Here is a 14,296-nt window from a genome sequence, read left to right as displayed (position 1 = left end):
TTCCTAAATGAGGGTGAGGCAGGATCCAGCCCCAGGGCTGTGCTGTGGGGGATGTTGTGTTTTTATCTGCCTGTCCTGGCTCAGCTGAAGTCAGGCAAGTCCTCTGTCAGCTGCAGCCTGGGGATTCTGCCAGCAGTGATGTGGCCTCATGGTGCTCAGCTGGCTCTCCAGCACTGTGGGACATCATTAGTGTATGCAAATCCAGTTAATTTACTGGCTTACTACAGAATTTCCATCACGTGGGATTGTGGCTTCCTGAGCTTATGAAGGAAGGGTGCTGCTCTCTTTCCGTCAGCTCTGCAGGTAGGCACATCAAGGTAGGATTAGCAATGAGGTGCCATGTGCATATATATATATATATATATATATATATATATATATATATGTGTGTGTGTATGTATATAAAACCATATATATTTTTGCAACATAATTAGTAATTAATGTTACTTATGGTACTACATCTGTTAACACCCACAAATAAATCTTATCAAATTAAAAATACATATTCAGAGTATTTATGTTAAGTAGCAAGATGGGCAAGCTGAAAGGAAATTAAAAACTTGGCTCAAAACTCAGGCAGGGAAATGACTGTTGCAGCACTGGTGAGCATGTGGTGGCCAATGGTGGCACTGCTGGCGTGCCAGACATGAAGGGGACAGCTGCAGGCTACAGCCTGGCTTGTCCAGGCAGCTTGTAATCACCAATTTGCAAATATTTCCAAAGAGGACTCTGGAAGCACTGCAGGCTGGAGGATGTCTGGCAGCACCTACCCTCTGAAACATAAGCAATACCAGGAATAACAACTGATGATGTCTTACCAGAATGATTAAAAGAGAAAATGCTTTAATTTCACTGCCTTTAACATAAACATCCATTATTTGACTGTTTACCCAGGAGTAAACAGAATAAAACCAAATGCAACTTGTAAGAATGACAGGTTTTTTTCCTGTCTTTACCTCTTGCAATCTTTTTTTGTCCACAACCCATTCATCATCATGATTTAAACGGACTGCAATGATTTATACCACAATGTGGTAATGCACAGACATGCATGTCTGAAATGGCCCTCGTGGATGGGAAGCCCAACAGACCAGAACTGCCATCCTACAGCAGACAGTTTGTTCTAGTGACACGGGAACAGGTTGTCTTAGACTAACAGCTTATTTATATCACATAAAGTAGATTTTTGTACAGTACTTCACACCTTTTAAAAACACAGCCTTGTATTTAACGTTCTCCAGTCAACAGTCACTGATGTTGGCAGAGACAAATCATCAAACAAAACATACAGAAGTTGCTTGGAATGACTGAGACGAGTGTGGCAGGGCAAACATTCCTGGCTATTTGTGGTTAATGGGAAGTCAAATAATCTGTGGGAGATACAAAGACAACATTTTAGTGCCCAGGCCTTGGAGCCCTCCTCCTGCACAGGCTTGGAAGAGGGTAGTCACAGCATCTGAAAACCCAGGACAGAAAGTCGAGCATTTGTATGTGTCTTTCCAGGACTGGAATTTTAAAATTCCCTTCTTCTCTATGATGGCCTTTCCTACTGGTGCCCTTTGCAACTAGGCAGATGATGGTTTGTTTGTTGGTTTTTTATTTTTGTTTGTTGGGGTTTTTTTTGGCACAGGAAAAGACTTGAACAGTTTACAAAGAGAGATGGCTAGGTGTGGGGTTTTCTTCTTTTAATGTACAATCTCAGTTAACAGGTTTTTTTTATACTCTTAGCTTTCAAAGTTCAAAAATATAAACTCTCTAAAGTGCATAATTGTACTTATGTTTCATATTAACTATCTGAAATTCTAGCAATATACCATGTAAACAGCAGTAACTAAGCATCAGAAAATGCTACAATCTCATCAGTTTAAAAATAAAATGGACTGTTCCCTACATATCATTTATCAAGATTTGTCAGGGACAAAACCCAGCAAAACAGATAATTTATCAGTACACAGTGCAAATAGGCTTTTAAAAATAAGCAGAGAAACCAGACTCCTGGCAGGCCTTGGATGACTGGAAAAATGTATGACTATGAAGAAAGGGAAGAAACTACTTCTCTTGCCCATGTAAAGATGTCCAGGATTCAGCAAAGTGCCCAAGCTTTAGTTCACAATAGTTCAGCAAAACCCCCATGGCAGATCAGCTTGAGGCACATGCTCACCACCCCTTCTTTTGCTTTGCTGAACTGGGCCTGAACCACACCAAAGAGGGACAGGCCTTTTTGTAATCCCAACATTTTTTCTCATCCTACACTTTCTATAGTAGAGGGACACTGCAGCCAGTTTGGCTCAGCTGCTGCATCTAAATCAACTAGGGAGAGCTGACTTACAGACTCTGAGAAGAAGAGCCTGTAAGAGCAGGCTGAAGGACAAAGGCACAGCTCTGTTTTCCTGGACTGTGGTCAAGACAGGGCTTTACCCTGGTCAGTCTTTCCTTCTAGTCAGACATCTTCAAAAGCAGTTTTTGAGCCCGTTAGCCAGCCCTGTTAACACACTCAAAGGATCAGTTTGCAGAGCAAAGCCCCACATCCCTCAAATGACGGAAATACCACTTCAGCATCTCTGAAAAGCTAAGCCCACTTCAGCACACAAGTTCTCTGGACTCTTTGAAAGATGAAATTCAGTCTGCTCTGATTTTATATACAAACGACAATTCTGCAATCAGTAAAAAAAAAAAGCACAACCTGGGAGTCCCCCTCCTAAATGCTTTCACTAATTAATGCACATCACTGCCATACTCATCCAGATCAGCAATGGGCAAACCCACTGGGAGAAGGTTGCCTTCTGAAGTGGTTATGGGATCCTGAAGAGAGAAGAACACTCTTGGCATCAGTTTTGGCATACATAGCACATGCAGCAGATGGAAGGGGGTAAAAGTCCAAGTACCACAACCCAACTATATCTGTAAGCCCACTTGCCCATATAAAGAAGGAAGGGGGAGAAGTTTTTCCTGGGGTTCTCTTCTTGCCTCCTCTGGCACAAAGCGCGTGAGGCCTGGCTATGACAACCTGGTACTGCATTTATCTCAGCCATTTGGCTTCTGCACATCAGCTCCCTAGCAGATCAAAGCAAAATAGAGCGTTAGAGAAGTGCTCTCCCTGCAACATCAGGGTTGAGCCCTGGCTCAGGGCAGAGCAAGCTGGGGCACACAAGCCTCTGCAGTGGGAGAGCAAGCCCAGGTGGCCTGGGACAGCAGAACTGTGAGCCCTCAGACACTCTGTGCGTTCCTGAACTTGCCTTCCACTCCTTCCGGGAGCTCCTGTTTAAGCCCTGGAATTAGGTGTCCCAGGACTCTCTTTTCTGAAAGTCATGAACAAACCTGAAAAGGTTGCACCCAAGACATAGGCCCTTTCCACAGGCAAGGCACAGCTCTAGGCTTTTAGTTACCTGCAGTATCTTCTGGGCTGGCATATCACCAATACACCCTGGGAAGAAAAGATCATCCTCTGTTTCCACCACCACAGTGTCATTGCTGCAGCCTACATAGTATGATTGATGGAGTACATAGAAGACCAACATTTAGGCTAGTGACTAGATATGACACCCACATGGACTGTTTAGCTTAGACTCCAACATCTGTATCAAATGATGAAGCACACATACGAACGGGCTGGGTCTTCCAGAGACTCGACACCAGACATTTAACGTATCGGCTACCAAAGTTCCAAGGGATTCTGAATTAACATTATGCCCCTGTTTAGGCAACTGGGAGAAAAGAGGTTTTAAAAACTTCCATTGTATCACCTTCCAAGCAGAACAAGTGGGCGAGAACCTTGCTGCACAGCTCATTTTCTTTGCTATACCAAAAAGGTGCAAATACTTTTCTTCTACTTTGGTCGATTCAGCCATCAAAAAAGTGGGAAGAAAACTCAACTCAAGCCTCGGCAAAACTGTAACTCACAACAGCTCTGGGTGATGACAGGGAGATTCTTACATCACTTATCTAGAGCAACAGAAGATGCTGGACTCCAAACAGCCAAGTTAAAAGTCTGAGCAAATCTTCACTGTAGCTACAAGAGAACAGTCTTGATGTCATCTGACCTGTGCCTTCACATGAGATCAGTCAGAACACTTGTCTCTTAAGGAGAAGCTACTTGATGATTTAATTACTATTCATCCTACTTTGCCTCTTGCTGTGATATCCTGGGAAAAAAAAAGAATAGCATGGCTGGCTTTGATATGCTAAATATTACAGGATCTGTAAGCAAATCAAAACAGAAGGATCCCTTCAGTGAAGTCACTGAGTGCAGTGCCGTGTCTCCTACACTGGCAAACTCCATTTTTTGCTATCAGGCCTGGAGAAAGATTGGGCAACAGCAAGTGCAGAAAGTGACAGGAAGCCATCCTTCCTCCCCCTCCCGCCTCTGGGAATGGCCCTTCAGTTCCCAGGGAGCTCCTCAGCTCTCTCCAGCCAGGCTCCTGCTGCATCCACTTCATGCATTTGTCCATTTGGTGTGCTCTCCTCTTTGTTTATTGGCAAGACAATCTCCTTTACATGATCTTGGAGCTAATATCTCTTTTACTGATCAAGACCTCCAGCAATCTCAGCTTGGCCTTGACCTGCTTGTATTCATTGTACTCTTCAGCCATAGGAGTGCGGTCTTCTTTCTGCACGTTCCTAGTGGGAGCAAAAACAGATCATGAGGACTTCTGTAACAGGACATCTTCCTGCAGCAGCCTCCCTCTGTCCCCCCAAAGACACCTACAAAGCATCTCCTCTCCTGCACTCCCCACTGGGAAACAAAACCAAAATGTTTCTCATTTGGGAGGGAAAACCTCAGTTATCCCGTCACCAAGAAACTCTTCCGTTGTTCCTGTCAGGTGTGCTAGAGGCAGCTGGATTTTTACAATATGTACCTTCGTTTCCCACTACTTGTCCTAAGACAAAGTTTTCGAAGATGCTGTGGTCCCTGAAGTTCCCTGCAGGGGCAGGAAAAGTAATTAATGTTAATGGGCAAATGTAATGAATATGGGTAAAACACTGATGATGGTGCAGTAGCATGTAGTAGTGAATTTGGGTAACTTTCCACATTTGGAGGTCTTTGTAGCTGTCAAAAGATTAAAAAGTAGCTTAAGGACAGAGAGACAGCTGAGAAATTACCTTCCATTTTGTCGGAAAAAGTTATCTTCGAAGTCTCTCAATTTTTTTCTGATTCGCTTTTTCTCTTCCCTGACTTCTTGGAGCTGCTCTAAAAGTTCAGGGCTGTTGGGTTTAAGTATAAACAAGATTATACATATGTACACAATTATGACAGGAAACATGCAGGAAACCTACAAATGTATTATTGTACGTCTGCCAAGCAATGGAGCTGCTCCTGCAAGCAGCTCTGGCAAGCTGATGCAACAAAAAGTTCTCTGAATTTAGTTCAGCAAAACAACAGTACACTTGCACTAAAGCCTCCAAGGAGATCAACTGTGCATTTCACAATTCACTACTAACTTCTAAGAAACTTACTTGTTGCAGATGGGTCTGGTTTTGGTGACTTTTATGGGATCAAGATCCAATGCTTCTGACTTAGGCTATGACCTACATGTGTTTGCATCAGACATAGGTGCTCAAAACTAGCAAAGCTAGTTCAACTTGACCTCTCCAAAACCTGAAGAACCTTGTAGAGTACAGGGTCGTTTTCATCATAAAGGCTTGTCAGTGGTGAAGTGGAGCTACTATTTAGTACTAGAGTCCAGAGATGCTGAAGTCAAATATCAGTATCAGGACCGGGTAGTTTCCACCCAAACCCTTTTGTGCGAGTGTCTATTGCATTTACAAATAAAGCACAAAAACCTCTGACTCAGATCACAAATGCAAAAAAAAAAAAATCTAGACACTTTTCTGACAAATAAATGCTATCTTAGCAAGAAATAACTTGGAGAAGTTGCCTGTGAATTCAACGTACATGGATGCTTCGTGGAGATTTGAAAGCCCCATATCCTGATTGCTCCTAGATGGCACCTTATCATCCACTGGGGAAACAAAGCCATCAGCATCATCTTCTAGTTGATCCAAGAAGCTGCGCACGCTGAAATCTGTTTTCATGGTAATTGTGAAATCTGGCTTCACATTGCTGTCCTCCTCGGATCCCTCCTCTTCTTCCTACAAAGAGGGACAGAGCACCCCCATAAAATAACAGGTTACTGCTTCCCTTCTCAGAAACAGGTGCCCTCTTTCACCACATGCACTGGGGAACAGGTAAGTGGATAGGCAGAGCAAGCACTTAAATTGCTAAGCAATACAGGACACAAGAAGACCACCAGCAGGACACCCGCTACGAAAGCATGTCAGAGAAACTGTGACCACCAACTCAGATTGGCTAAGGAGACCCAAGGCAACCCAACTGACTGAAAAAATTCCTGGGATTCTTAGGAACCTGTTGCTTTAACTCCTGGATTCTGATACAAATAAAACCACTTCCAGCCACAATGCACACTGTGTAAAGCACACCCACCATCCTCTCTTTCCCTGCAAATACAGCTGGCAGCATGCCAACTGCCAGGTTAAAATGCAAAATATTCTCTCAATAGATGCAGCTCAACAGCTCTCTCTAATGGCTGAATTCAAGACCTCAAGTGCTCATCCAGTGATCGATCAATGAGCTCGTATCACTCTTACAATGGCCCAAACGTGGGATATGATGGATTGCAAAAGGACTGCTATTGCTAACGTGTTTCTAGCAGCAACTTTGTACCACTTAGCTAGAATACACTAAAAATTGGAGTGGAAACACTCTGCTGAGTGCAATTTCCCCCAAACACACTGATGAACTGGTTGTGCTCAATATTTTGGCAAAACTATTTATAGACACGAGGTTTGGAATTCTCTTTGGCACTTGGAACTTGCTAGTTCACAGCGTTCTCAAATATAGGGCTTGTACTTGGACACTGTCCAGAAATAATTTGGATTTTCAGTGAACAGGGCCAAGTTTTCTCTTACAGAGACATTTCTAGAAGTCAGTTTTCAACCTTAATATGAAGTAATGAAGTGTGAGCATTAGAGGAAGGTAACGAATGCCCAGTAATTCTCTTAAATATGCATGCATGTGTATATATCCTTATTTTACAACCATGAACTCTAGCTCAGAAGGATCTAAGCACAGGCATGTCCTTAAAAGCTTTTGAGAGTTAATATCACTGAAGACTTCAAGTACATGCAAAAATATATTGTTGCATTGGAGCCAAAAGAAGGAATTTTCTTTACTTCTTTTTCACGCAATTCCTTGTAAATAGTTCAAGTATTCCTAAGAGATTGCTCCCACATTTGAATCAAAAGGGGAGAAAGCAACACTAGGACCTGGCATCTCCCCATTAAATCCTCAAAGTCAATGATTTATAAACGCACACATTTACATGAACCCAGAGTTTGCCCAGAGTTTCCTTTTTATATTAAAGCTCTAGGCCATGAAAATACAATGCAAAGCCACATTACAACCAGAATGGAGGCTTAAGGATGAAAAAAAAGATTAGCTGGAGAGAAGTTGTGAGCAATAATACAGAGACATTTGAAAACATCTCAGGAAAATCTGCTGATAACTTGTGAAACTTAAAACCATTATTTACCATATAATTAGGTAAGACCATTTCTACAGATGTAAATGATACAGCTTCAACAGAAGGCATAAACCACTAGTCATATATGTCCTTAAAACCTGCAAACAACTTCAGGCTGGGCTGGGGAAAGGGGACCATCACTCACTGCCATTTCCCAGTCCCCAGGCACTCTGTCCTGCTCTGCTGGCCAAGGGCAAGCAGGAAAATGCCAATCCTGATGCAGCATGGAGGAGGATTTGCTAAATCAACCTAAGAAATAAAAATGGCACAATTTATTTTAGGGGAATCTCTCTGGCACCAAAGGAGGAGCTCCTACGTCCTTTCCTGAGAGAGCACGTTGCTTCTGGATACCCATTCTGGAGAGAAAGGAAAGGGACAACTTTCATAAGCAGTGTGACAAACTGCTCCTGAGGACAGATTTAAGGTGTCACTGGAATCTGTAAATCTGGCAGCAGCCTCTTCCCCACAGACCTGCCTCACTCCAGGGCACCACCATGCTGCCCAAGCCAGCAGGGATTACTCTGGCCCAGAGCTCAGGAGTGAGCCTCCTGCCAATGGAAGCCCATGGGAGGAAAAGAAAGTGTAGAAATTTCACTTGTTTAGACCTCAGTGCCTAAACACTGCATCTGGCTGCCACAAGACCTCTTAAAGCATTTTGCTGTTTAAAACAAAGAAGAGAATTAAAAGAATTCTTAGCCAGAAGTTGAATGGAAATGGCCACCTAAAGCCTTCGCTTTAAACAAATGTCACAAGGCAATTTTACTTTCAGCCTGCACTGGCATTTACACCTTCAACCAGAATGATCTTTGTTGGCTACATCCATTTGCATTACGTATGCTTGGATCTTTAGACAATCACGAGGCATTTAAAATTTCCAGAGCTACACACTAAAATCTCCAGAGTATCCCATCAGCAGCACTCCCAGCAAGCAAGCTTGCCCATGACTTTTTCAACACAGATAATATTCAAGATACTGTACCCAAATGTTTGGTAAGACTTCAACTCAAATTGCCTTTCAAGCTTTTATCCAACTCTCCCAAGTGTTTCAAAAAAACCCTTCAAAATTAAAAAAAAACAACAAACTGAAAGTGTGAGTGGCCTGTCAAGACAGACAGTGCTCTGTCCACAGTGGACATATGCATGGGGTAAGTTTTGGGGCCTTTTGGTGATTTCCTCTCTTTAGTTCTCAGTGTAGATCAGTGAGAAGCTGCCACAGCAGCTTCACAGGGCCCCATTTAAGTGTTATTAGGCATGTGTTTATGGACTTAAGGCTGTCCCCCTGATCTTCAGTCAGAGGTTTGTACTCTCTGCAGGACACTGCTGAGATGATGCAATACTGCTCTGGTGCAGCACCAGCCATCCTGGTTATCAGAAATCACCAAAAATGATGGATGTTTTGACTCTGGGTGCAAGCATAAGTGAAAAATAAAGGGCATAGTAAAAGAAAAAAACCAACACCAAGAATAACCCCCACCAGACCACTACTGCAAATTTGATCCCACGATTATCGAGAAAATACTGAAAGCTCAGTGATGATTAACCAGCCTCCAAACAGCAGGCTAACATCTTCAGTCTGCAATCTCTTTTAATACCTTGAATAGGTCATTAATTTTGCAATCTACTATAACTGCCTAATAATCAAACCACCTCAGATGTCTAGATCTGCAATATTAAACAAATATTAAACCATTAAACAAACTCTGGCTGCATTAACAGCTAAGTGACCCAAGTGTGCAGAAGCACTTTTTTCCCATTACATTGCAAGGGTAATGAAAGCAAACCAGGGTGCAGCTCCACACCGCGTGGCCTGGTCAAACGCTGGACTTCTTCCCAGGGGAAGAAGGCCCAGTATCTTAGCAGACTTCACCACCAAGAACTGCTACACCACAGCAGCACGAGAAGGAAACACAATCCTGCCTTCCAAATCTGCTCACTAGCAGAACCGAGTTGTTCTTAATTCCATCCTCATGTGACTTGGTTAAAAATACCATTCATAAGGTGGTGACAAAAAGCCCTGGATAAAATAAGCACGTGAATGGAAGTAGGTATGGATCCCCTAAGTGTCCCAGTTGGCTCCACATGCAAATGTTAGTTTTGTGAGAGCTCATTTCTGCCACGGTGCTGTGTGCAAGCCCCACAGCTTTGGAGTGAGAGAAACTACCACAAAACAAGTTAGTGTCATTAAAAAGAGAGGAGGAAAGCAAGGGAAAAAAGCAACATACAAAGGTTAAGTGTGTTGTTTTTTTTTAAAGCAAAATAAAATATATTATGTGCAGGTGGAAGGGAAGTAAAAGGACAGGAAAGAATGCAAAGCCAAGGAAATACTGTAGTCTTATCTACAACAAGGGAAGAATTTGATCAGAACAGGTGAGGCTTAAAGCAGCTACTGATTTTTCAGGAGGACACTGCAAAAAAATCAACACTGATGGAAAAAATTTATCAATCAATCATTCTCTTTCATTGGTACAAGGGAAAAATTTATGCAAACTGAGCAATTAGTTAGCAGCTGGAGGTCTTCACCTTTATCTCCTTGAAGAAGGAAGCTGTTTCGCCCTCGATAATTGGCTGCAGCAAAGGGCTTCTCCGCTTGCTGGAGGGGGAACCCTGTGACAGGTGTTAACAAGTACGTTACATTATGAATCCCTTTCTCCTTCACAACCTGCTCTCAGCTCATTCTCACCCACACATTCACCCTCAGCTCGTCCCTGGACCATCAGGAGGAATCTGTCTCTTAAAGAAGAAAAACATGCCCAGCAAAACCCCCTCAATCTTGGGCTGTTTTCTCTCAGGATGTTGCTCAGCAAGGAACATTGCTGCCAAAAGCTTAAGAAAAAAAGCCTGGATGCTGTAACTAGCTGGGGAGGAACTACAAAGCAAAGGCTGCAAGAAAATAATCCCCAGCCCGAGGCCCAGACACACACACACAACATTTGGTTGGCTCTCCAAAGCTACGCTGTAAGCCCAGACTCTTCAGGCTTGCTTTCCAGGAGCATAACTTCTCGCTGAAGTGTCTAATGATGTAGAGATAGAATTTCATATGTATCCTGCCTCTGCACTAGTCTCTCACTGTTCTCACTTAAAGGACTGGGGGAAGCCAGCTTTGTCTCTCCTCTGCTATCCACTGTGCAATTTCAGTTCTGTGTCTACCCAGGACCTGAGCTCTCTTTTGAGAGCTTTGTGTAAAACTGCCCATGCACAGCTACACTGTTTATTTCTTGATTGCCAGCACTGTCTTCACAGCACATGCTTTGGGCAGTACATTGCAAAATCAAGAAGGAGCAGCTTTTTGTTTTGTTTTAAATGCACGACCACCTATTTGGAGAAAAAAAACCCGCTTCTCAGTGTGACTGTACCAAATAATGCTGTCCCAGTCTATTCACTTCACTGGCAACCTACGACAAGTGGCCAGGACATGAGCGCTGCTTGGTAACAGCAAAAAAAACCAAAAAGATAATACATGACACATAGAGTAAACAGGAACAATGATAAAACAATTTTCTTTTCATAGACATGCTAAGAGTATTCAGTGTATTGTGCAGATTAAATAATTTTAAAGAAGTGGCCTACACAAGTTGTCTAAAACCAGGGATACTGCATTTGCTCCCTAGAGCGGTGCATTGGATTCCTCGCTGTTGGCAGTGCCTTGTTGCCAATGCACCACCTCAAATGAGGGAATATCCACCCCTTGCAGGATGTCTTTAACACAAATTAAGTGTCAAGAGATGGTTGGCCCTTTCTCTTAGCCAAGGAGACTGGTATCTCCTGTGGGACCCACACAAAATCTGTGTTCCTGACATACAGGTTCCCGTGTAACCAAGCAGCATGGAACACCTACAGCTCAGAGTCGATTGGTAAGGAAAGGGACGTGTGGCTGTAGCCAAACACAAGATGATGAAATAGCAACAGCAGCCCAATGGAAAGAGGAGAAACAACACAAGGTGTGATGTGCATGGTTGGACACAAGGTTTTCTTGACCAGCTTTGCCCAATTTCAGTATAAGGTATGTAATGGATTCACCCATTTGCTTGGTCATCGAGTGACAAGGGCAGTTGGGACTTGGCCTTGGTGATTGTGTTTTATGCAAAAGTGTGGTGATGGCTGTTTCCTCAGCAAGAAACCAAATAAATAGCTCCCAAAAGAATGCTCTACTCACAATGATAGGGATGGTGTTGGCTCTGGAGAGGATCTGCTTGACCAAACGATACCTGTCATACAATGGCTTCATTACCTGCCGTTCATTTTTGGTAACCTGAAAAAGAAGTGAGAGCCATGAAGCCTGCAGCAGAAACTTCACCCTATAATGCCCGTGCCTGTGATTGCGGTTAGTCAAAGGGGGCTTGAAGGGAATTTCATGTGGATGACACCTTAGCAGCGTTAGTCCTGAAACTGGTAATGCAAGTGTTTGTGTACGTCACTGCATCTTCTGTCCCAGGTGCCTGATGAAGCAGCACCCAAGTTGTGGGGTGTCCTGTAAATGTGGGTATATGAAACAAGTGGTTTAAATGACCAGCTCAGGTATAACATGTCCACAGCACAAAATGACCCACAGAGGCTGCAGTTTGTGCTTCAAATCCCGTCTACCATTATACAGCATAAGGTGAGGTTTGCCACCTTTACTCTTGTCACTGGAACCCCAGAAGCAGTGTCGGGTTTTACTTTTTCAATGCTTTGCTACAGCAGGGTTATAAAATAAGCAAACAAAATACTCAGCAGAACTAAACTGACCATCATCTTTCTTCGTATTCTGCACTGTCTGACCCATATCCTATGACTGTACTTCCATTAGATCTTTGGTCTAACTTTAAAGCTCCTATGAGGGAAAGCTTTAACTGATTCTCATGTCATGCCTATCTTCCTCAAGGCTTTTTCCTGCTGCCAATTACCAAAGCACCTGAAGAGCTGCCATATAAACAAAACCAAACAAAACACCACCAACAGTGTACCCCTAGGGAGCTTTGTAGAGTCTCCCTTTCTACAACAGAAAAAGAAGGAAAGGTAATGGAGCTTGAGACAGGGAGGAAACTTTAAAATGAACTTTCATTTTGCCTGCTTTAAAATGAACTTTCACTGGAGTAAGTTTTCTAAAGCTTTCACATCCTCTCTCCAGAGCAGGTGAGGGGGTATTGGTTTGCAAGGGACAGAAAAGCTGTCCACAGAAGTGGGACTGGCAGGGATGAATCTGGAGGTGGCATCTTCCTCCAGATAACCAGATCAGTTTCCTATGTTGGAGGCAGATGAATAGGAGGCAAGAAGGAAGACCTATTCCTTTCTGGGTTCAATGCAAGCATTCCCAAGCTGACAAGGGGCATACAGATGGGCAGTCCGAGCTCTAGGGCCTGCATGTTCCACACCTCCAAAGCACAGTTGGGCTCCAACACCCAACAGCCTCAAGCTGGCTGTTCTTGAATAAGCAGCTCACATGGATCAGAGAGATGTGAGCAGCATCAAGGAATTCACTCAGCCCTCCTTGTGTTGAGTTTTGTGTTGATGTGTTGGCATTGGATTACACTGGCTAGCAAGTTGCCTTCAACTCTGGATATTTCTCTGCAACCAATCAAGCATACAACTGGAGAAACTGGGTACTCTCTATATAAATATATTATTCCTAGTTTTTATAGGTTAGCAGCTAGTAGAACAGGAGGCACTGTTGGCACTACTGTTGGCTCAGACAGCTTTTATAACTTAAAAAGAAAAAAAATAGACTATGCTGAGGCTGCGAAACAAACTTTCAAATAACATTTCAAAGTTGATAAATAGCACTATTCTGTACAGAAAAACAAAAATAAGCTTTGGAATGGGCAAAAAGATCCTTAGGTATGTTGAAGAATGGAAAACATAAACAACACACTTCAGTGTCTGAGTATCAGTATGGAGGAAAAACACAAATAATTAATTTAGGCATTGGAAGTTAAGTGTATGGGCCTGACTCAGCCCTGCAGACTTACACCAGCACACTGAACAGAAAGCAGATTCTGAAAGAAAACATTTAGCACATGGGTAAACTGTCTCACTAGGTAAACATAAGTAATACCAGCAACACCTAAGTATATTTTGGGAGAACATCAAAATGCAAAAAAGACTGTAGGAATAATGGAGCCTTTGATACAACTCTGGGGCAACTCCACATGGCAAAAGAGCAGTGGCCGATGAACAGACATTGTTAGAGCCGCTCAAGGATTTCTGCAGAGATGGCCTTTTTGGCTTAGCTAAAACAGTTCAGTTGCACCTTTGCAGGTTCATCTATCACTGGTGCAGAAAGACCCAGTCGCACAATAAATCTGAGCTTCATTGTTTTTCTTGTTTGGTTAAATATCTTTAAGAAAAAAAAAAACAAACAACAAAACTTGGCTGAACTATCCCCATTCTCCTCAAGCTCTCAGTACTTTTCCACTGCTGCAGTGCCAGGAGCTGGAAACTGCAAAAGCTGATCAACTACAGTCTTCTTTGCCATGTAGTCAGTGTTACTAGGTGTACTGGTTATTTAAAATGAAACAAATTAAAAAGCAGTTTTATAAATCAAGCATCAGAACGAGGAGAAAAAATGTAAATGCTTGCTGACAAGCTAGGCTCTGGATTGTTCTCTTTTTAAACAGACTCAAGTGAGTTCACCTCAGCAAGATTCCACCTGTTGATTTATAGCATTGTGAAAGCATCCAAAGCAGACTTGGTCTCCTGGAGAAGACAGAGAAGGTTAAGAGGATTCCCTTGTGCTGGTCTTTTGTGATTTTAGGTAAGAATAAAACCACATGTCCTCC

The 14,296-nt window shown here is 42.9% G+C and overlaps 1 protein-coding gene across 15 annotated transcripts in view; it reads right to left on the bottom strand.

Moving 5' to 3' along the window:
• Positions 1–826: 826 nt before the first annotated feature.
• The window catches only part of FAM13A (family with sequence similarity 13 member A), a 130,834-nt gene continuing 117,364 nt past the window's right edge, over positions 827–14,296 (bottom strand). For 13 of the 15 annotated variants that reach the window (XM_051618912.1, XM_051618911.1, XM_051618916.1 and 10 more), the window contains 5 exons: positions 11,695–11,790; positions 10,062–10,145; positions 5,894–6,090; positions 5,101–5,202; positions 827–4,617 (listed from right to left, as the gene is read on the bottom strand). In XM_051618912.1, the coding sequence (XP_051474872.1) occupies positions 4,491–4,617; positions 5,101–5,202; positions 5,894–6,090; positions 10,062–10,145; positions 11,695–11,790 (606 nt within the window). In that variant the 3' untranslated portion in view covers positions 827–4,490. The remainder of the gene's footprint in view (positions 4,618–5,100; positions 5,203–5,893; positions 6,091–10,061; positions 10,146–11,694; positions 11,791–14,296) is intronic. The other 2 variants (XR_007889429.1, XM_051618915.1) reach the window with 2 other exon arrangements.

Source organism: Apus apus, chromosome 4 (genome assembly GCF_020740795.1).
Source record: "Apus apus isolate bApuApu2 chromosome 4, bApuApu2.pri.cur, whole genome shotgun sequence".
Taxonomy (NCBI): Eukaryota; Metazoa; Chordata; class Aves; order Apodiformes; family Apodidae; genus Apus; species Apus apus.
This window is presented reverse-complemented; position numbering and strand designations above follow the sequence as displayed.